The 23,514-nt window shown below is 34.8% G+C and overlaps 1 protein-coding gene across 2 annotated transcripts in view; it reads left to right on the top strand.

Moving 5' to 3' along the window:
• MIA2 (MIA SH3 domain ER export factor 2) overlaps positions 1 to 23,514 on the top strand; it is a 66,853-nt gene that overhangs the window by 8,203 nt on the left and 35,136 nt on the right. For both annotated transcript variants that reach the window (XM_028097550.2, XM_028097544.2), the window contains exons 3-13: positions 2,381 to 2,402; positions 2,501 to 2,589; positions 5,463 to 5,531; positions 8,632 to 8,742; positions 9,753 to 9,824; positions 10,373 to 10,477; positions 14,906 to 15,028; positions 16,775 to 16,880; positions 19,298 to 19,344; positions 20,105 to 20,195; positions 21,892 to 22,030. In XM_028097550.2, the coding sequence (XP_027953351.1) occupies positions 2,381 to 2,402; positions 2,501 to 2,589; positions 5,463 to 5,531; positions 8,632 to 8,742; positions 9,753 to 9,824; positions 10,373 to 10,477; positions 14,906 to 15,028; positions 16,775 to 16,880; positions 19,298 to 19,344; positions 20,105 to 20,195; positions 21,892 to 22,030 (974 nt within the window). The remainder of the gene's footprint in view (positions 1 to 2,380; positions 2,403 to 2,500; positions 2,590 to 5,462; positions 5,532 to 8,631; positions 8,743 to 9,752; positions 9,825 to 10,372; positions 10,478 to 14,905; positions 15,029 to 16,774; positions 16,881 to 19,297; positions 19,345 to 20,104; positions 20,196 to 21,891; positions 22,031 to 23,514) is intronic.

Raw genomic sequence — 23,514 nt, 5'->3', positions numbered from 1 at the left:
CTCTATCAAAAAGGAAGAGAATTTGCCTGAATTTCACTCTCATGATAGATTTATCAGTTTCTTTTTGTAGTTCCATCAATTCTTGCTTTACATATTTTGAGCATATTTTATTAGGTGTATATATGTTTAGAATTGCTATATCTCTTCTTGGTGGATTGAACTTTTTATCAATATCTGGTGATCCTCTTTAACGTTTGTGATACTTCTATCTTATGGTTTCTTTTATCTCTTGTTATAGCCATATCAACTTTCTTTTGGGTGATGTTTGATGGGCCTTTTTCCATCTTCTGCTTTTCAGCCTTTCTATGGTCTTCTATTTAATGTGCATCCTATGTAAATTTCTTTTATATCTAATCTGAAAATCTCTGTTTTTTTTCCCTATTGAGTTTAGTCTATCTATATATATTATGTTTATTGATGTATTTGGACCAGTTTCTTTCGCTTAGTTTATTTATTCCACTTTATGTTTCTTTTAAATTCTTTTTGCATTGGTAAGTAAATCTTCCTGCAATGAAGACAAGAACCTTAGCATACTCTCACATCCCTTGATTTCTTTCACTTTCCAACCCAGACATATTTCTTCTTTTTTTATTTTTTTAAGATTTTATTTATTGGGGCACCTGGTGGCTCAGTTGGTTAAGTGTCTGCCTTTGGCTCAGGTCATGATCCCAGGGTCCTGGAGTTGACCCCCACAGCGGGCTCTCTGCTAAGTGGGGAGCCTGCTTCTTCTTCTCCTTCTGCCTGCATTCCCTCTGCTTCTGCTCTCTCAGATAAATTAATAAAATCTTTAAAAAAAAGATGATATTTATTTATTAGAGAGAGAGAGCATGCATGAGCAGGGGGAAGGGCAGAGGGAGAGGGAGAAGCAGACTTCACACTGAGCAAGGAGCCTGACCGTGGGGCTCCATCCCATGACCCTGAGATCATGACCTGGGTTAAAATCAAGAGTCGGATGTTTAATCAACTGAGCCACCCAGGCTCCCCTTTCTCCTTTTCTTTTCTTTGTTTTTAGCTTTCTCCTCTACCCTGTCCCTATCCCTTTGGACCACAAAAAATATTACTAAGATATTTGGTTACTCTTTTTTTTTTTTTTTTTTTTTAAGATTTTATTTATTTGACAGAGAGAGACAGCGAGAGAGGGAACACAAGCAGGGGGAGTGGGAGAGGGAGAAGCAGGCTCACCGCTGAGCAGGGAGCCCGATGTGGGACTCGATCCCAGGACCCTGGGATCCTGACCTGAGCCGAAGGCAGGCCCTTAACGACAGCCACCCAGACGCCCTGATATTTGGTTACTCTTAATTGACACATCTCTTGAAGGGTCTCCTGGATTTACTTCTTCCCGTTATTTGAATGCTTCTTTCGAAATTGTTTTTAGTGTAGATCTTTGTATGGCAAACTTTTTGAGACTTTATTTTGAGTGCTTGAGGATATTTGAATTAAGCTCCCACATTGGAATCGTAATTTGTTTGATACAAACATTCTAGGTCCTAAGTTCAAGTTCTGTCCTTTTAATACTTTAAACCCTTACTTCCTTTTAATACTTTAAACCCTTACTTGTCTTTTTAGAATTCTTTTTAGAATTCCTTGGAATCTTTTAATATGAGATCTTTCATCTTTTTTTAATCCCAGGAGATACCTTCTGCATATTACATTTTGTTTTTCTCTTTTTGGGACTGTGTTTTTAGATCCTGCCCCTTCTACCTCTGCCTTCCATATTTCTTAACTTTTGTTTTTCAATTTTTTATAGGTTATTACCTTTTGAGATAGGTCGTCAATGTGATGATTCACTTCACTAAGTTACTCCTCATCAGTACCGATTCTACTGTACTTTGACTTTAAAACTTTAAAAAAAAAAACTTTTTAACATTTTATCCCTATATATCTTCCGTAGATGATTTAAGTCTTCTAAGCCTGTTCACCTTTATAAATGGGATTTTTCCTTCATTTTTTGAGAGAGAAAGAGATTAAAGAAGAAAAAGATTTTGTAGTCAGTTCAATCCATGGCCCTATGGTAACATTTTCTCAAACCGTGTTATTTTGGATGTTATCACTGGGGGAGAGGATACTAAGGGCTTCCTGAAATAGTTTTAGGGTCAAGTATATTTGAAGAACAGTGGGATAAATGAAATGAAACAGTTGTCTTTAAGGTAGAGTTATTTAAGAGCCTTTAATATGCTAATACATAATGTGACTCTTCAGTAGAGAGACTTTAATATGTAGCATTTCTTTCCTTTTGAAAAAAGAACACTTTCAGTTAATATATATTCATACTAAGGCAATAAGAAACCAGTTATTTTTTCAGTTGGTAGAAGTTAAATAAATTAGATTTACTTGAACATATATTTGTTTTAATGTAATTTTTGTTAAAAATTTGTTTCAGGTTAGAAGCCGGCTTTATGTGGGTAAGCTCTTTTTTCTATTCTAGATCTCATCATTATTGTTTATAATTTTGAAACTTAAAACAATTTACATATGATGATGATATGAACTTTCTTTTCAGGGAGAGAGAACAAGCTTGCTGTAGAACTTTCTACACTAATTGATGAAAAATGTAAACTACTTGAAAAATTTAGCATTGTTCAAAAAGAGGTAAGATACTTTTGAAAATGTTAACATTCATGTTAGAGTCAGAGGACTTAATACTTTTCAATGCAGATACTTCAGTGTAAGTTTGAGATTATTAATGCTTTGTAAAGTGTGAGTGTTCAGTTGCTCTTTATATTACCAATCTTACTAATTTTAACCATTGTGGTACATGTATTTAGTGGTGTCTCAGTGGTTTCAATCTGTATTTCACTGATAATGAGGTTGAGCACTTTTTCAAGTATTTATTGGTCATGTTGGATATCCTTTTTGTGAAGTTCCCTGCTCGAGGTTTGTTTGTTGTTTTTTTCATATTTGAAAAGGTGTGGCTATCTCTCTTTTTCCTTTTTGATATGTAGAATATTTTCTGTATTTGAATATGAGTCCTTTGTCAGATATATGTCCTGCAAATATTTTCCTCCACTGTGTGGTTTGCCTTTTTATTTCAAACAGTAAGCAGAAGTTCTTAATTTTAACACAGTCTGATTTGTCAATCTTGTCTTTTGATGACTGCTTTTTGTTTCTTATTTAAAAATTTTTGACTACTCATGGATATGGAAATACTCCGTTGTGCTACTTTTTAGAAACTTTGTTTTACTTTTCTCATTTAGTCTTTGTATAAGTTTGCTAGGACTGCCATAACAAAATACCACAGGCCAGCTGGCTTATCCAACAGAAATTAATTTTTTTCACAGTTCTGGATCAAAGTGTTGGCAGGTTTGGTTTCTTATGAGGCTCCTCTCCTTAGCCTGCACGTAATCGCCTTCTTGCCCGTACCTCACATGGTCTTACCTCTGTGCAGGTGTTCATTTCTGGTGTCTTTGTCTGTCTATATTTCCTCCCCCCCCTTTTTTTAAAATTTTATTTATTTATTTGAGAGAGAGAGACAGAAAACAAGCAGGGGGAGCAGCAGAGGGAGAGGGAGAAGCAGGCTCCCCGCTGAGCAGGGAGCCTGATGCGGGGCTGGATCCCAGCACCCTGGGATCATGACCTGAGCCAAAGGCAGAGGCTTAACTGACTGAGCCACGCAGGTGCCCAGTGTTTCCTGTTCTTATAGGGACACCAGTCTGATTAGATAGATTAGGGCTCACCCTAAAGGCCTCATCTTAATCATCTCTTTAAAGGGCCTCTCTTCAAATACAGTCACATTGTGAGGTACTGGGCCTTTAACATATAAATTTTGGGGAAAACAGTTTAGCCCAAATGTAATTAGTCTTTAATTCATCTGGAATTGAATCTGTGATGGTATGATTTGGAAGTTAAGTTTCAATGTTTTTCATATGAATATTGAATTAGCCAGTACCATTTATTGAAAAGACCCATCTTTTCCTTTGTTTTGTAATGTCATCTTAAATCAAGTGGCCATATATATCTGAGTCTTTCTATGATATCTTCTGTTCTGTTGGTCTTTTTCTTGAAATTCTTGTGCCAATTTCATGCTATTTTAATCTATTGTATTTTTATAACAATTCTTCATAGCTACAGTGTAAAACTCCATGTTTGTTCTTAAAGATTGTCTTGGTGATCTTGGGACTTTGCTATTCCATGTAAATTTTAAATCAGGGATGCCTCGGTGGCTCAGTTGGTTAAGCATCTGCCTTCAGCTCAGGTCATGATCCCAGGGGCCCTGGGATCGAGCCCCACGTTGGGCTCCCTGCTCAGTGGGGAGCCTGCTCCTCCCTCTGCCTGCCACTCCCCTTGCTTGCTCAGTCTCTCTCTGGGTGTAAGTTTGAGGGGGAGAGAGAGAGTGAGCACAGTGGGGAGGGACAGAGGGAAAGGGAGAGAGAATCTTAAGCCGATTTCATGCTGAGTGCAGAACCTGATGCGGAGCTTGATCTCACAACTCTGAGATCATGACCTGAGCCAAATCTAAGAGTTGGGGGCTTAACCACCTGTGCCACCCAGGCGCCCTCTGACTGAAAATCTATTATTTGTGTCCTTCAAGAGTCTGTTTCTCTTGCTTATTTTTTTTTCTTGGTTCTTAGATCTTGTGTTCATCAATGCCAGGTTATATAAGAGAAAAATTTGAAGCTGTGAGTGATTTTATCTTTCTCCAGTGAGGATTTACTGTTGCTTCTCATAGGCAGCTAGGCTGAGACATCAGAAATCGTAGATTACTTTAATTACAGATTAAAATGTTTGGAAGTTTGGCTTTATTTCAAGGGATTGGTCTGTTTCTGGTTTAGACTTTCTTATAAGGTAGCTACTGTGGGTTGGTATTAGTTTCTGCTCAGTTTTTGGCCTATCATCCTCTGCTTTTGGACAGGAAGAAGGAAATGTCAAATGCTGGTCTTGCTTCTCTGAGGATTCCCTCTTCTATCACAAATTCTCTATGGATAGCTCTGAAGCCTTCAAATGTGTACCCTATTTTTCTGTATGTTTTTGTCCATCTCTTCTTGTTCTGGTGAGAAGGTTTGTCCAAATAGCCTAGTCTTCCATTTAATCACTTTTTTTTAAAGCATTGAAATAAGTTTATTTTGCCAAATCTTACAGCATTGTATGTTTCATATTCTTTGTTTTGCACGTTTAAAGATATTATATTGCCTGCTTGCTTTATTTGTTATATGATTTGAATTACAAGTGAAAATTTCTGATGGCCAGTTTGTATTAATTTCTCTTTAATGAATAGGCTGACTTAGGACAGTTCTCTTAGTCTTAAGGGTGAAGTTCTGCCATTTGTTACTCAAGATGGGGGTTGTGGTATGTTAGCTGCCCTGGCTCTATTACAGTGTTCATATTTGAAGAACTTAAAGCTAAGTATATTGAAGTAAATTAAGCATACATGTGGAAGTGGATTTTGTTTGTGTCTTAGACACCTCTCCAGATAAATTTAGAATAAAATTTGTAGAGTTTTTCCTTACAGTGTTGCTTTCTTTCAGTGTGAAGGCTTAGAATCATCTTTAAAGGATGCCAGTTTTGAGAAGTCAACAGAAACACAAAGTTTGGAGGTAAAAACAAATAATATAATTATAAAAGTTGGGGGTAAGTTTCTTACTAAATAACATAAACTTTAAGAAAAATGTATCTCCTGAAAACTATTTTAAAGGAAATGTGAAAGAGCACTGCTAGATGTTAAAACTTAAAGAAAAAGTTAATTATAGGAAATGGAACATTAGGTAGCATAAAATATCTTAAAAATTTGAGATCTCCTTGCTAACATATTCAGTTTACTGGAACCTAGGGCCATATAGAAGCTCTTTATTTTTCATTCTTAGGAATTAAATGTATTAAGTAACCATTCCTTTTCTTGATTCCGTTTGCTCTAGAAAGGAAGAATAGGATTCATTTTCATAAATTTAGGAATAGTTGGCAGGAATAAATTATGTAAATTGTGGCAGTACGTGCCTTTACTTCATCCCCATTGTTATTAGGAGCTGACTAGAATTAGACCAAAGATTCATATTGTAAGCAGCAGTGTGCTGGTAAAGGTTTAACAGCTGGCTCTCTGAAAAGCAGGAGTCCTTATTTGTAGCATTTGCTTGGTTCTGTTGGGTAAATACTCTCAATTTCAAGGTACCAACATGATGTCACTGAATGCAGGGTTTGGAAGAGATATGTCTAGTCAGTTCTCCTGAGCCATGTATGATTTGGCTAGTAGTAAGGGAAATAATAAAAATTTGTCATTAGCTAAGCTACAATAGATTAGGGTAAATGCTATTTGTTACTATTTAGAGATGGAAGTGTTGTCAGAAGCATAGTAGTACTAAAGTAGAAAACAATGGACTTTGTACTTTTTTTTGGTGTATGGGTTCAGACAGTCCAGCTCGGCTGTTATCAATCACTGATGTCTGTAACCATCAGAAAGTCTATGTATATAACACTGGATGTTAACTAACTGGACTTAAAATAGAAATTTAAAAAAAATCTATAGATTATGTTTCAGAATTTCCTAGTAGAGTCCAAAGGAAGTTATAAATTGAATTCCAAATGGAGCAAATTTCTTAATCTTTTCTTTTTTTATTTGTTACCTATTAATATCCTCAAGAATTTGTTGAAATTGTTTTATTTACTGACCTTCTTTTTTACCTCCTGTTCCAGTAGTAACTTATTAGTTTGATTAAACAAGAAAGAATTGTAGAAGGCATTTAGCTTGCTAATAGAAGAGCCTAAACTGGACAGAAAAGGCATTTATTCAAGTTTGGTAATATTGTGGATAAAATAAAACACACCAATTTATTCTTAAGGAATTGAATTTATATGATCTAGCAGTAAAATTTAAATGAACAGTTTGGAAGTTTTTCCTCTGATTTTTATAATTTTAGAAAACATGTAGTGTTTATTTTTAAGCTTGGTAAACATAATATAAACTATATATGATAGAATTAAAAAAATTTGATTGTTGAATCAGTAGATAAAATCAAAACAGTACAGTAATTTTGATTCACGTCAGGGAGTTCATATAATGAAATCACCAAGGTTGGAGAAATACATATAAACAAGTTTTTAGCCACTATAATATAGTATGTACTTGTTCTTTTTTTATTTTGGTTTCCATTAAATTCTTTGAATTTTTTGGTTTATTTTTTTTTTAACAAGTTTGTTGAAGGATCACAAATATCAGAGGTATGTTTATTACAGTATTTAAAATCCAATTGGAATAATTCAATAACTAATCATTTAAAATTAAAAAGGTCCCAGAAAATAATTCAATGCAGAACATTATTCTGAAGCAATCTTCATTATTTTTTGAATTTAGTTTTTATTATGTCTTTAATTTTATTAAATCAGACTTATTTCTCATTTTTTCCTTTATAATGCTCTAAAGCAGAGGTTGGCAAACTATATTCTGGGCTCTCCACCTGTTGTTTTTTTTTTTAATTTTTTTTATTTAAGTATGGTTGATACAAATGTTAGATTAGTTTCAGGTGTACGACATAGTGATTCAGCATCTCCATGCTGTGCTCACCACAAGTATAGCTACAGTCTGTCTCATCATACAATGCTATTACAGTCTCATTGACTGTATTTCCTATGCTGGACCTCTTATTTCCATGACTTATTCCATCATTGGAAGCCTGATCTCCCACTCACCTTCACTCATTTTGCCCATCCCCCCACCATCTTTCCTGTGGCAACCATCAGTTTATTCCCTGAATTTATAGGTCTGATTCTGCTTTTTGTTTGTTTATTTGTTTTGTTTTTTTATGAGTGAAATCATTTGGTGTTTGTCTTTCTCAGTCTGACTTATTTCACTTAGCATAATACCCTTTAGGTCCATCCACATTGTCACAAATGGCAAGATTTCATCATTTTTTTATGGCTACGTAATATTCCATTGTGTGTATATACCTCATCTTCTTTATCCATTCATCTATCGATGGACAGTTACGTGGCTGCCCTATTTTATTTAGTTATTGTAAATAATGCTGCAGTAAACATAGGTGTATATATATCTTTTTGAATTAGGTTTTTTTTTTTTTTTTAATGAAAAGTAGTGGAATCATTGGATCATACAGTATTCTGTTTTCCACAGTGGCTGTACCAATTTACATTCCCAGCAACAGTGCACGAGGTTTCCTTTTTTCTCCACATCCTTGCCAACACTTGTTATTTTTTGGCTTTTTTATTTTAGCCATTTTGACAGGTGTGAGATGACACTTCACTGTGGTTTTGATTTGCATTTCCCTGATGATGAATGATGTTGAGGGTCTTTACATGTGTCTGTTGGCCATCTGTATGTCTTCTTTGGAAGACATACATGCCCATTTTTAATCAGATTGTTTGGTTTCTCCACCTGTTTTTGTAAATAAAATTTTATTGGAACACAGCCATGCTCATTCATTTACATGTCTTTGCATTCTTACTACATAGGAGTAGTTGGGACAGCGACTGCATGGCCTGCAAGCCTAAAATATTTACTCTCTGGCTTTTTATAGAAAAAGTTTGCTGACCCCTGCTAGCATTGCTATTATTTAAATGGTATAAAAATGAACAAATATGTAAACTAAATTTATTTGATTTACAGTATATGTGTTTGATTATACTTGTCTGATTTATCATAACCAAAAAGTTCTATGCCTGTCTTATAATGTTGGCTTCCTCTTTTAGGCAGTCTATGAAAATCTGAACAAGTCTAAATCTGAACTGGAGGATGAAATACTTTTTCTGAAAAACCAATTAGAAGAAGAGAGATCTAAACATTCCGAACAAGATGAATTGGTAAGGTTTTTACATAAATGAGGAGACTGTAGGAAAAGAAAGTTACTGATTTTTAAAATATTAGTAGGTATCGGGGTGCCTGGTGGCTCATTTGGTTAAGTGTCCAACTCTTCATCTCAGATCTCAATCTCGGTCATGTGTTCAAGCCCTGTGTTGGGCTTTGTGCTGGGCATGGAGCCCACTTAAAAAAAAAAAAAAACATATATATATATATATATATTGGTATCAATTAAAGTATTATATGCATTCTAAAAAAAATCCCCAAAATACAGAAGGCTGTTAAGTAGAGAGTAAAATTTTCGAGATCCACTAGCTTTTTTTTTTTTTAAGTTTTTTTTTTAAGATTTTATTTATTTATTTGAGAGAGAGAATGAGATAGGGAGAGCATGAGAGGGGGGAGGGTCTGAGGGAGAAGCAGGCTCACTGCTGAGCAGGGAGCCCGATGCGGGACTCGATCCAGGGACTCCAGGATCATGACCTGAGCCGAAGGCAGTTGCTTAACCAACTGAGCCACCCAGGCGCCCCCACTAGCTTTTTTTTACGTGTTAGAGGTTATCATTACCATGTTAAGTTTCTTGCACATTCTTATATTTTCTATATGTACTATAAAGTGGCTCACATAAATAAAGTTGAATAATCACATACATGGTGGATTTTTTTTAATTCCTCAAAAGGTATTTTGAGAACATTTTAACTTTGCTTTGGCATTTATTTTAAAATCTGTTGTAGGGAAGATCTAGATGTGTGTGATTATTTAGTAAGATATGATGTCAGTGGACTTATCTTGAGCCTATATAACTTAAATATTATGAAATATTAAAGATGAGATGAAATATTATTGCCTAACTTTCATATAAAATCTCTTTTATGGCTGACAAGTTTTCTTAGAATCCTCATTTTTTTTGAGTAGATGTATTAGGTTAACGATATATCTAAGGTATGGGGTATCTTGGAAGCTGGAGAAATTTAGTAAATAAATACTCGTTTATTGATTGATGCTGTCTTTCCAGATGGTGGATATTTCAAAAAGGATACAGTCCCTAGAAGATGAATCAAAATCTCTTAAATCACAAGTGGCTGAAGTAAGTTGAATTAGCCTAGAAGGTCTGTTGCTTTTGAAAATCACTTTAATTTTACTGTTTTATGTTTAAAGAAGAAGATATAATACTAGAATTTGAGATACTGGGGTCTTAGATATAGTTCCTTTGTAGAAGGTGCTTCAGGAAGGTTCATTTTTTTGTTGGACAGGTATTTATTGAGTTCTTCCTATGTACTGGTCATTGTTGAAAGTGCTTGGCACTTAACATTAGTAGAAAAAATAGGAAAGCTCTCATCTAGTTTAAATTCTAGTAAGAGAGAGGCAGATAATAAAAAGTTAACAAAATGTGCTACATAGTACGTAAAGGATTAGAAGTAGTTAAATCCTTTATCCCAGGCCACATGGCAAGTTCATGGCAGAGCCATGACTGGACCCTGATTGTAGACTAGCCTTTTTTCTATCCCTACACTGCCTTTCCTATTAATATTGGCATGTTTTTGACTTTAATTCCATGTTTTAGGGAGTATGTGTAAAAAAGAGCTATTGTATTAAATTAATTCTTATAAGCTTGATATGTTGTGTTTTATTTAGGCCAAAACAACCTTTAAAATATTTCAAATGAATGAAGAGCGACTTAAGATAGCTATAAAAGATGCTTTGAGTGAAAATTCCCAACTTCAGGAAAGCCAGAAACAGGTTTGTACTCTATAGGGACTTTTAAACTGTGAATATGTAATTATAAATGTTTGGGCATACTCAAGACTGACCCATGCTAGGGGCAAGGTTAGGCTTTTCCTGGAAAACAGGAGAGCAGGACAATCCCATATACCCTTTGGTGTCTCTTTTGTATAGGGTGCAAAGTGTATACTCCTGGCACCTTGTTCCTTCAGTAGTTAGAGTAATCCAGGGCAAATTTTAGTAATCACAGCAGATAGCGTTTAGTACCAACTCCTCAAAGCCAGACTGAAGGAGGACAGAGAATATGCATGAGAATTGTCTTGAAGCTATGGGTCTGGGACCTAAAGATAGTTCTGGTGGTAGATCAATGAAGATTTAGCTTTTACCCTCTTCCTTCTTCATATATATTAGACAGTCTCAGACACGCAAATATGTTTTCTGTCCCACTATTCTCCCAGTATAGTTAAAATTTTTCCATGGGAAAATTTTTTATTGATTACATTATTTACAGTTCTTTAAGTGTTACAGCTGATCCACACAATGCGCTCTGACTACATGTTCTGTTTTACCCAACATTTTCTTTGCTCTAGGGTTAGTAATTGTTTTGTTTCCTGGATACCTGTCTATATGTCTGTCTTCTGGAGATGCTCAGTATCTTATTTATGCATTCAAATGCTGTTTTCTGGAGATTTAAATATCTTGTTTATGCATTCAAATGCTTTGTTAATCAACTGATTTTTTTTTTTTTTTTTTTTTTAAAGCAATTCTTCCTGGGGTCTTCCATCCTCCTGATGTGATAGAAAGTTATTCTCTGGGTCTGTTAATGCTTCTGTTGTCCTGAGATTTCACTTCATTCCCATCTTTCCCCTTGTCTTTCTCCTGTGTTGGATCTTCTATTTCCTGTATCCAAGACTTGCTCTTTTGTGGTTAGTTCTCTTGATTAGCTTCTTGAGAAAAAGGTATAGAAGCTAACTTTTAAAAAAAATTTGCATCTTCTTGAGAATGTCTTCTTCTCTCAAAGTTACTGACATTTTGTTTGGATATCTTCTGGGTTTAAATTTTTTTTTTCTTGAAATTTTGACATTATTGATCCGTGGTGTTTGTTTTCCAGTATTGCTTTTGAGAAGTCAAATGCTACTTGGATTACTGGATCTGTTTTTGTGATCTGCTCTTTTCCTCCCTGGAACCTTTTAATATCTTTCATTGTTTCTAGTTCTCCAAAGTATCATGATGATGCAAGGTCTTTTTTCATACATTTGTTGGAATGTCTGGAACTCTTAGTCTGGAAACTCTTGCTCTTGATTCAGTTCTGGGAAATTGCTACATGCTTTTTTGGGGATTTTTATATGATTATACAGTAATTATTTGAAGATGTCCTCTTTGATTTCCTTGTTTATATGGGAGTTTTATTGACTTATTCTTCTATATTTTTCAATTTTAAGTATTTTTTTGTTTTGTTTTGCTTATTCCTCTTCTTTATATATGGATGCCATGTTCTTATCTTGCTGAAGATATTTTTTCTTTTTTCTTTTTGAAGTGTTATGTTTCAGTTCCCTGAGTTGTCTTGTTTCCTCTATTTTCTGTTTTGGTCTATGTCTTTTATTGAAGAGTTTCTTTTTAAAGTCAGGTATTAGGTGATTCACTGCAATCTGCTTATTTATTTTTTTAAAAGATTTTATTTATTTATTTGAGAGAGAGAGATAGCGAGAGAGAGCACGAGCAGGGAGGAGAGGGAAAAGCAGGTCCCTGCTGAGCAGGGAGCCCAACGCTGACTCAGTCCCAGGACCCTGGGATCATGACCCGAGCAGACGCTCAACCAGCTGAACCACCCAGGTGCCCACAGTCTGTTCATTTAATAGTGAAACTCTCCATGTCTAAGTGGAAGCTCTGTGTGTGTTATTGGGAGGTTCTTCTGTAGGGTAATTTGCCTAGGGTGTTTCACTGGATGATCCCCAATTGTTGGTATCTGAAGATCATTTTCTACAGGGATGATACCTCCTCAGTTTCTATTTGAGAGGTAGAAGCCCATTTGCCAACAGTGAGATAAACAGAGAGGTAAGGCTTGTTGGTTTGTCACTATTCAGTAAGTCATCTTTCACTTAATACTTTTATGTTTTCAATATTTTACTCACACTTTCACGTGGGCCAGGTATCCCAGAGTTTCATTTTCCACTTCTCCAGAGAATAACTTTCTGGGCTTTTGCCAGATGTGTATATGTGTGTAAATATGTGTGTGTGCATGCATGTGAAAGATGAGGGTGGGTGGGAGAGATGGATGGAGAGTAAGAATGTATATATATATGTATGTGCAGGGAGAACATGAGGGACTTTCTAATTTTTTTTATACGTACTTTCAGGCAGTCCTCCTCTTTTCAATCCCACTTATACCCCTAGTGTTAGTGCCTCCAAATTATGAGCATTTTGGGTTGTATGAAATCAACCTGCATTTGGACTTTCCCATCTTCTGAGTAAATTTCAGCTTTGATGGTCTGCTAAATCTTTTACTATACTTCTTTCTCTTTCTACTTTTTTTTCCCCCCAGAGAGAGTGAGTTGGCAGGAGGGAGAGTGAGAAGGGAGAGGGAGAGAATCTTAAGCAGGACGCCCAGTGCAGAGCCTGACATGGGACTCAGTCCTAAGACCCTGAGATCAGGACCTGAGCCGAAATCAAGAGTCAGATGCTCAACTGACTGAGCCACCCAGGTGCCCCTCTACTTTCCACATCTAGAATTACCTTTTTCCTTATCGCCTATTTTCTTTTTTCTTGTGGGTTTATGCTGCTGCGTTTTTTCCTTTTCCTAAGTCTCTTAGTAGATTTACTCTCATTTAATAGACTGCAGGAGAAAGTGGTGGCAAACCTTGTGTTAAATTGCTCTGTTGAAATAAAAACTGGCCTTTTCTATCTTGAAAAAATTTTACCTAGATTGTCTTCCTCTTTTTTTTTAAGATTATTTATTTGAGAGAGAGGGGTGGGGAGTGGCAGAGGGACAGGGAGAGAGAAACTTAAGCAGACTCCATGCTGAGCATGGAACCTGACACAGACCTTGGTCTGCAACCCTGAGTTCATGACCTGAGCCAAAATCAAGAGTCATACGCTTATCCAGCTCTGCCGCCCAGGCACCCCTAGATTGTCTTACTCTTTACACCTGCTTTCATCTAACTCCTTTTTAATAACTAAAGTTCTTGAAATCAACTATTCTATATTCACTGATGCCATGTTCTAATACACTCCTTCCCTGACTTCTTAAAGACTGCTGGGTATGCAATTTCTTCTTCTTCTTTTTTTTTTTTTTAGATTTTTATTTATTTGAGAGAGAATGAATGAGAGAAAGTGAGCACGAGCGGGGGTGAGGGGGCAGATGGAGAGGGAGAAGCAGACTCCCTGCTGAGCAGGCAGCCCTATGTGGGACTCCATCCCAGGACTCTGGGATTATGATCCTAGCTGAAGGCAGATGCCTAACCTACTGAGCCACCCAGCTGCCCCTGGGTATCCAGTTTCTTTAGTAACTCTCTAGAGTCCATCTAATCACAAAATTCAGATTTTTGTCTTCAGTCCTCATTTGTTTTTAATCTGTTGGTGTCCTCTTAATTCTGTTATATACGCGTAGAAAAAGTTTAGTTTTCTTGTGCTAGGAAATATGCTTATGAAGCCTTAGTTTTGCAGAGAAATCCAATAATTACTGTTTGATAGAATTGAGTTTTAAAGATTTAATAAATTTGGACTTTTCTTTCATATTTATATGGCCCATTTCTTTTGTGAATTGGTTGCTCATTCATTTTTTTCCTGTTTTTCTTACTGACTTCTAAGAGATTTTTGCATGTTAAGGTTATTAATCTTTTGTCACATATGTATAAGAATTCCTTTCTAGTTACTTGTTTGTTTTTGGATTTTGTGTTATTTTTTGATTTGTGAAGCTTTTAAGTGTTATGTAATCAAGTCTGTTTTATAACAATCCTTACCTTTTGCGTCATGTTCAAAAAGTATTTCCTGTAAAAGTATATACAGTAAAAGACTTTATGCAGAATTTGATCTATTCCAGTTTAGTGGTATCTCTGGAAGTTTAGTTATCTTAACTACAAAACAGCACATGATTTAAAAAAAAAACAGGACTTAAGGGATGGTAAGAAATGATCAAATCTGACATATATATATGTCTCAAAAAGCCTTTTATTTGCTCTAAGTTTATTATGTAAACCAGTTGAACAGTGTTTAAGTTTTAAGTGTCTCTTATTTTGCATTATCCTTCTTGAAAATTCTTTGAAAACAGGAGCCTGCCCTTCATTCCTTTCTTTCCTTCTTTCATCCCTCCCCACTTTACTTCTTAGCAACACATTGTGTTGTATAATATCTATTAATGATACATCTAAATATATAAAAAAATTTCTTTACATATAAGTATGAAAAATAATGAGTTGCTTTTTTGTTTTGGTGGGGTTTGAATTTTAGCTTTTACAAGACGCTGAAGAATGGAAAGAACAAGTGAGTCAACTTAATAAACAGAAAATAACATTTGAAGACTCCAAAGTGTATGCAGAACAAGTTCTGTGTGATAAAGAAAATCATATCAAGGTAAGTGGCCCCCCTGGTTTTAGTGACTAAGTCAGCTGGAATTTTGTACTAATTCTGAAATTTGAAAATTTTTGTCTTAGTGACTTTTATTTTTATAATTATTTGGTCAAATTTGAGCATGTGTACTTCTTTGGCATTCATTTTAATTTGTACCAGTATTGTCATTCTTGCTCCCAAATGCTCCTTGAACACTCACAGATTTGTAACATATATTATATATTATGTAATAGTGTATACTAATTATATATTATGTAATATATAATATATTAATGTGTATTATTGATATATATTATTAATATATATGATCTATATAAATCATTATTCTGTGTGTCCTTTTTCTTCTTTGCTCTGTATTTTACCCTAGGTATTTAACGAAGAAAGAAAAAGAATAGTGGATTTTACCTTTGTCTTTAGACTGCCATCTGTTTCTATTGATAAGATGTTGGAAAGAATTTTAGAAATTGGACAGATGAAGTTATATGTATTGGCTGGATGTCTGTAATACCTAGATTAGTTGGTGTATGTACTTTCATGTAGATGAATACTTTTCAAAAAATAAGTCTAACTGAAACTTGACTCTAATAAGAATATAATAATTGATATTATTGTAGGATTTGTTCCATTTTTTCCTACTCCTTATTTGCCTCATTCTAGCCCTTTTTCTTTCCTGTTCTTTTAAATCTTATGCTTTCAAGCTGCAGACAGATACTCAGGTGTGAGTATCAAGTAATAAGATGTAAAACTAATATTCTGTAATCTATGCAGTGAAGTGGAGGTTGCCATCTTGAAACCTAGATATTTATGCTCTTTATGTTGTTACTAAGAATTTTTTTTTAAATTTTATTTTATTATGTTATGTTATTATGTATTCCCCCACCCCCACTAAGAATGTTTTTAAGATTCTAGCTTTAGGAGTTGTATTCATAATTTGGGATATTGCTTTATTTTTTTCCCTAATCTTACCCTACTAAAGAATTTGGGATTCTTCCTAAACAGAACAAGAATGAGATGCTAATCTCAAGCTCAGTCAAAGCTGTAAGCCATGTTGTTTATCCCTGGAACTCTCAAGAGGGAAGAGATTGAAGGGTAGAAATTATAGAGCAGAATGGGTTTTTAGGTGGGTCCTTCCACAGAAATGCATGGCACAGTCATTTTACTACCTATAGTGCTAGAAAATCTTCCTTTATTTGAGAAAATTCAAAAAGTACTGTTGGAAAACCTCTAATGTACCAATTCAGATTCTGTTCTATAATTTTTTTTCTTTATCTCAATTGAACTCCTCACCTAATCATTTATTTGAAAAAATCAGATCTGTAAAGTCTGTGATCTTTTTATATATCATGTGTCTCACTTGCAGATTTGTTTGACCTCACACAAAATTTACTCTCATGTTAATGGCCACTCTTATTTGTGGCATGTGAAGAATGTCCTATAAGAAAATGTTTTGTTACTCTATAGTCATGTGATGTATTTAGCAAAAATGGGCCATTATCAAGTATTGTATTTGATTTAGGAATAAACAGGAATAAAAACCCCTTTGGTTTTTAACTTGTAGAGTTTAATAGTCAATAAATGTTATAGTTTTTCAGAGTATTTACATATCTTAGTATCAGCTGGTGAATAAGAGCTCATGTACTGTTATCTATGTAGATTGATTTTTAAACTGTGACTGCACATTCAGAAGTTGTAAATTAGCAAAAGGCATTACCCTCTTTCTCTTTTCTCCCTTTTTTGCTAAATGTCAAGTCTCTTACTGAACGCTTGATAAAGATGAAAGATTGGGCTGCTGTGCTGGGAGAAGACATAACAAACGATGATAACTTGGAGTTGGAAATGAGTGAATCAGAAAATGGTATGCAGTTGGGTATTATTAAGTCATGATTCATCCTCTTTTGCTAAAAATGATGAGCCTGTTGTATTTTCTTTTAGTTCCGTATGTGCACCATGGTCTTTTTTTTTTTTTGGCTCTCAAGTTTTCTTTTCTTTTTTTTAATTTAAATTCAGTTAATTAACATATAATGTATTATTAGTTGCAGAGGTAGAGGTCAGTGATTCATCAGTCTTATATACTACCTAGTGCTCATCACTTCACATGCCCTCCTTAGTGTCCATCACCCAGTTACATCATTCCCCACCTCCCTCCCCTCCAACTCTCAGTTTGTTTCCTGTGATTAAGAGTCTCTTATAGTTTGTCTCCCTCTCTGGTTTTGTCTTATTTTATTTTATACTCTCTTCCCCTATGATCCTCTGTTTTGTTTCTTAAATTCCACATATCAGTGAGATCATATAATTGTCTTTCTCTGATTGACTTGTTTTGCTTAGCATAATACCCTCTAGTTTCATCCATGTTGTTGCAAATAGCAAGATTTCATTTTTTTATGTCTGACAGCACATCTTCTTTATCCATTCATCTTTGACGGACATATGGGCTCTTTCCATATTTTGGGTATTGTGGACATTGCTGCTATAAACATTGGGGTGCAGGTGCCCCTTCAGATCACTACATTTGTATCTTTGGGGTAAATACCTAGTAGTGCAATTGCTGGGTCGTAGGGTAGCTCTGTTTTCAACTTTTTGAGGAACCTCCGTACTGTTTTCCAGAGTGGCTACACCAGCTTGCATTCCCACCAACAGTGTAGGAGGGTTCCCCTTTCTCCGCCTCCTTGGTTTCCTGACTTGTTAAATTTAGCCATTCTGTCTGGTGTGAGGTGGTATCTCATTATGGTTTTGATTTGTATTTCCCTGATGCTGAGTGATGTTGAGCATGTTTTCATGTGTCTGTTGGCCATTTGTGTGTTTTCTTTGGAGAAATACCTGTTTATATCTTCTGCCTATTTCTTGATTGGATTATTTGTTTTTTGTGTGCACCATGTTCTTTTTTCTTTTTTCTTTTTTTTTTTTTTAAGATTTTATTTATTTATTTGACAGGGAGAGCGAGAGAGCACAAGCAGGGGGAAGAGCAGAGGGAGAGGGAGAAGCAGGCTCCCCGTTGAGCAGGGAGCCCGATGTGGGGCTCCATCCCAGGACCCTGGGATCATGACCCTAGCTGAAGGCAGATGCTTAACCATCTGAGCCACCGAGGCGCCCCTGTGTGCACCATGTTCTTTATGCAATTCTGCTTTGGCACATCTTCTTCATCTGTCTCTAATACTTTGTCCCTCTCTCGCCATCTCTTATTGTTAAGCTTCAGTTGGAATACTGCCTTTTCAGTAAATTTTTCTCCCAACTCCTCAGACAGATTTACAGCTTCTTTCTTCCCTGTTCTTTTTCTATATTGTACATCTTTGTTACAGCAATTTTCACATTGCATCATAATAATTTCAATGCCTGTTTTTCCCTGTCATGTCAGTTAATCAGATGGATGGGTGGGTAGTTTAAAAAATGAGTGTTATATAGATGAATATCTTAGGATACTGTTTTAGTTGTTTGTTTGTTTAAATTAGATGGCTCAGTACTTTAATCCTGTCCATCCCAAATTGTTATTACCACTGCTGGTTGCAGTCTGGAAACTCAGGCATGAGTTAGGTTCACTATAGCCGCTCACTGTATTTTCAAACCAGTTCCTTTGACTTGAAAAAGGTATTTTTTGTTGACATAATTATAGATTCATTGGAAGTTGCAAAGAGAGTACAGAAGTGTTTTGTGTATCTTTTATTAGTTTCCCCGCAGCTCTTCTGACTTTGTATCTTGTTTCTTTTTTCTCCTTCTACCCCCTGCATAATGAGCAAATTTATTAAGGAGCAGAAGATATGATTTTTTTTGTAAATTTCTTTGGTGATAGCATTAGTGTACTGGAAGAAAACTACATCCCTAAAGTGAACACATTTGTTCTGTTTGTACTTTTTCACTTCTGCTTTATCTTACAAGAAGCAATTCCTTTTGTAATGAGAAAATGCATGCTTGTTTAATGTTATTTCAGTTTGGAGTATAATTCCAGTTACATTTTGTATGCTGAAAGATTCTAAGAACAGTCGAGACCATGGACTGTATTTAGGTGAATACCAGATTCTTATTATAAATTTGTTCTTGGAGTGAGTGTTGAAGAACCTCGTTAAATGAAATTATGCTACTTCCAGTGCTTTATTGTTTAGCTTCTTGGGAGCATGTCCAAGGCCATCCTGCCTTATATCAAATTCTTTATTAAAGCAAGAAGAGGGATTATAAGGCTCTAGTTGCATGAACTAAAAAAATCATTTGGATGTCTGTTGTGGCGTGGCACTGTTTTCCCAATTTATTGGTTTTTTCTCTTCTTCTTTTTTTTTACTATAGATAATCAACCAAAAGGAGCTTTGAAGAAGCTGATTCATGCTGCTAAGGTTTGCATTACTACATAAATATAAAGACTATAGAGAAGGAAATAGAACTTGGATTAAACCTATAGGTCCTTAGTAATTATTTTAAAAGTCCATTTTATAGTTACCACCATAGAAGCGATGCACATTTTCAGAAGTGATCAGCATTTTCTTTATCAATTGCTTTTTTCTTTTTTATAATAACTTTAGAAATTCATATTGTTAATTTTTAGAATTTATCAGAATACAAATTTTTAAGGTCTGGACTAATGTTTTTGGATAAAGAATATATTAAAAATATTTAGTGTATTTTCTCTCATATTTCTGACTTTGAACATTCTTCTTCCTCTGGTCTCAGTATTTTCCTATTCCTGTTGCCCCATATCCTAATTTGAGAAGTAAATGCTAGGTTCAATTTCTTCTACTTTATCCCTTTTCTTTTCCATTGTAGTAGTGGTTATCTTGATCTTTACTGAACTATGTGAAGTCTTGGTAATGTACTTTGAAGCTTGCTTTAATTAAAACTTCTGTGTTGAAAGTAAATAGAATGAAAATACCCACTTTTTAGGGATCAGTCATTGATCTCTCTCTGTTCTGATATTTACAACTACTGATAACTTTTCAAGATGGAAGCTGCATTGTTGGTTAATGCATTCTAGGTGATAATTTCAGCAGAGTGATAAAAGAACTTCAAAAGGTTGGGATAGTATATTGAGATTTTTTGTTTTTCCTTTTTTGGTATAACTGATTAATGTTGCTTTTTTCCTTCTTCCATTCTCTGAAGTTAAATGCTTCTTTAAAAACCCTGGAAGGAGAAAGAAACCAAATTTACATTCAATTATCTGAAGTAGATAAGACAAAAGAAGAGCTTACAGGTAGGTTATATCTCCTTATCCGGAATGGTACTGTTAACTGAATCAATTATGCAAAGGCCCAATTCGATTGTTTTTTTAACTTTTACTTTTGTTTCTGATTTGTGAAAAATTAGTACTGAGTTTTTTGTTGCTGGTAAAGCCTTATTATCAGTTTCCTCCATATTCATATGAAATAAAAACAATGAAATTATTTAAGAAAAACATGTAAAACCATACTTATCTTTGAATTTCAGTGTTATATGTGTGATATGGTTTTAGATGTTAAAAAGTAGCAAATTAAAACTGTTAACTTTTAAAAGATCATCCCTATCATCCAGTTTTACCAGAGATGATATCTGGCATTAATGTCTGTTAAATGACTGTTCTTGGCATTGGCTTAAAGCCTAGGTCAACAGATTTCTTCTGATGTAGATTTAAAAATTTTTGTGGAAGGACAGGTATGCACATTAAAATCATTTGATGTTAGCATATTTACTTTAAACTTTCCTTTTGATATATATGATTAATTAATAGATGAATAATTATATACCTTTAGAGTAATTAGAATGCCATTACATATGATTACTAAAATTTTAATGCTTGTTAGTATGATTTTGTGATTTTTGAAACTGCCCTCTACACAGAATAAGTTTTGCCTTTCATTAAGATTTGTGGTGGGGGCGCCTGGCTAGCTTAGTCGGTAGAGGTAGACCATGCGACTCTTAATCTCAGGGTCATGAGTGCAAGCCCCCCATTGGGTGTGGAGCCTACTTAATAAAAAAGATTTGTGGTTATGATTTATATACATGTTTTGGGAGATGGCACCTCAGTCTTAGAGGAGGTCAAAGGTGGAGTTATGATGTTGGACGATAAATGGTTTTTAATAACAATGCACTAATTATCTAGCACTCATAATTACTTAGAATTGTTAATTTTTGTTTTATAGATAATTCTTTTAGGTGGGTTAGCATTTGAAACAAGTTAAAACTGATATTTTTCTCTCCAGTCTTGATCTGGATTAAGCTAGGATGATTTTGTACCATTTCTTACCAGAAGGTCGAAATTTCTGGCCTGACTTATAACATATATCTCAATTTTGCTTAAAAGGAGGGCTGGCTAGAAGTTAAGTATTAACCTGTAAACTTTTTACTAGATAAAAATAGGAATTGTTCATCATGTGGAAGTAGTTTCACAGGGAATTTTTTTTTTTTTAAAGATTTTATTTTTTTTTGTGACAGTGCGCTGGTAGCGGCACTAGCCTTAGCAGGGGCGGGAGGGCAGAGGGAGAGGCAGGCTCCCTACTGAGCAAGTAGCCTGATAGGGGACTTGATCCCAGCCAAAGGCAGACACTTAACCAACTGAGCCACTTAGGCGCCCACAGGAAATGTTGAACTAAAATATTTCCCTTCAGAACTCTCATCTCCATAACCATCATAAGAATTCTACTGGTTTTTGGCACCCTAACTGAAAAGTAGATGCTGGAATTAGAATATTGAAGGTTTTGGGAAATCTTGGAGTAATAAAAAAGTTGTAACAGTTTATCTAGTTCTTTACTTAAAATATTAAAGAGCATTTAGGTGAACAAAATACACATTTTCTGTTGGAAAGAATTTCATTTATTAATAATTTATTATTTTTGGTAATTTTAATCTTTATGAAATATTAATGTGCATCTCAAAATGTTTACTCCTTTGTGATTTTTAAAAATTTTCTATAGAGTGTATTAAAAATCTCCAGACTGAACAAGCATCTTTGCAGTCAGAAAATATACAATTTGAAAGTGAGAATCAAAAGCTTCAGCAGAAACTTAAAGTAATGACCGAATTGTATCAAGAAAATGAAATGACACTTCACAGGTAATAAAAATTACATTGATAACTTCACTGTATGGCAAGTAAAATAGCTTAAAAATAGTGCATATTCAGCTTATGTGATATTCAAAGTACTCAATTTATGATTGGGTAATATTTCATCAGTTCATTTTTAAGGAAGTTATTTGATCTTGAAACACTTTTTCTTCTGAATCTGACCATTTTTCATGCCTCCCCTACTATGAGTCTCATCTAAACCATCATCAGTTAGTGCCTGGTTTATTGCAGTAGCCTTATGAGTAGTTTTTTTCCACTTAACTTCCTGCACAGTTGTCTCCAGTGGCATGACCCTTCTAAAACATAAATTATGGGTATTGTCGCTGTCTTGTTTGCAAACTCCAAGTGCCTTCATGTAACACTTAGAATTTAGTCCACAGCTTTTATATGGCCTACAAGACTCTGTAAGATCTGACCTTTGGCTACCTCTTTTTTTTTTTTTTTTTTCCTTTTTCCTGGTTATGCCTTTAATTTTAGCTTATTCATTTTCTTTTTCCTTCATTACCCTCCAGCACACTGGCCTTTCTCGATGATCTTTAGCATGCTGAGCACATCTATACCTCAGGGCCTTTTGCACTTGCTCTTTCTGCCTTGGACTGGTATTCCCCTGTATAAGGTTAAATCCTTCATTTCATTTGGGTCTAGGTTCAAATGTTGCTTCAAAGAATCTTACTCTGGTTACCCTAACTAAGATAATACCTGCAATTCCCTATCCCCTTGTGTTGCTTTATTTTTCTTTATAGCCCTTATAGTCCTCTGATGAATGTCTTTTTTTTTTTTAATCTTCCCAACATTAAATGTAAACTCCATGAGAGAATTCTCTTTTCTTCTGTATTTCTGGTTCCTAATATTCTGTCTGGCACATGGTAGTTATTCAATAAACATTTGTTGAATATATGAATAAGTATGTTAGTACCTTTATATATTAGAGTGAAAGATTCTGTGTATACTGATGTGTGTGTACTGTGTGTGTGTGTACTGATGCCTAAATGCATAGAAACACAGAAGACTGTTAAGATACCTATCTGGAGATTCCAGATTTTCAAATACCTCTGTAGGACATATTTTTCATCATAAAAGGAAATAAAATATAACTTGATTTAATTAATGTAATTTCAAGCCCCTTTAATGAAAGTTATTACAGCCGATCTTCGTCATTCGTAGTGTCTGTATTTGCAAATTTACCTACTTGAGAAAACTTACTTTTAACCCCAAACCAGTACTCACGGAGCTGTAGTGGTCATTCTTAGACATGCACAGAACGGCAAAAAATGTGAATTGCCCAATGTGCACGTTCCCAGTATGCTTTTGTATTTCAGCTCTTATTTTGTAAACAGGTGTCCTTTTTGCATTATATGTAGTTGCCATGTTTTTGTGCTTTTTTCAAAAGATAACCTTTGTTCGGACATGAGTTATAATGCTGTTGGCCATGAGTTCATTATTAATAAACCAACAATAGATGTTAAATAAGG

The sequence above is a fragment of the Eumetopias jubatus genome, unplaced genomic scaffold, assembly GCF_037043125.1.
Source record: "Eumetopias jubatus isolate StellerSeaLion01/CBP00866 unplaced genomic scaffold, mEumJub1_p1.0 scaffold_7, whole genome shotgun sequence".
Lineage (NCBI taxonomy): Eukaryota > Metazoa > Chordata > Mammalia > Carnivora > Otariidae > Eumetopias > Eumetopias jubatus.
This window is presented reverse-complemented; position numbering and strand designations above follow the sequence as displayed.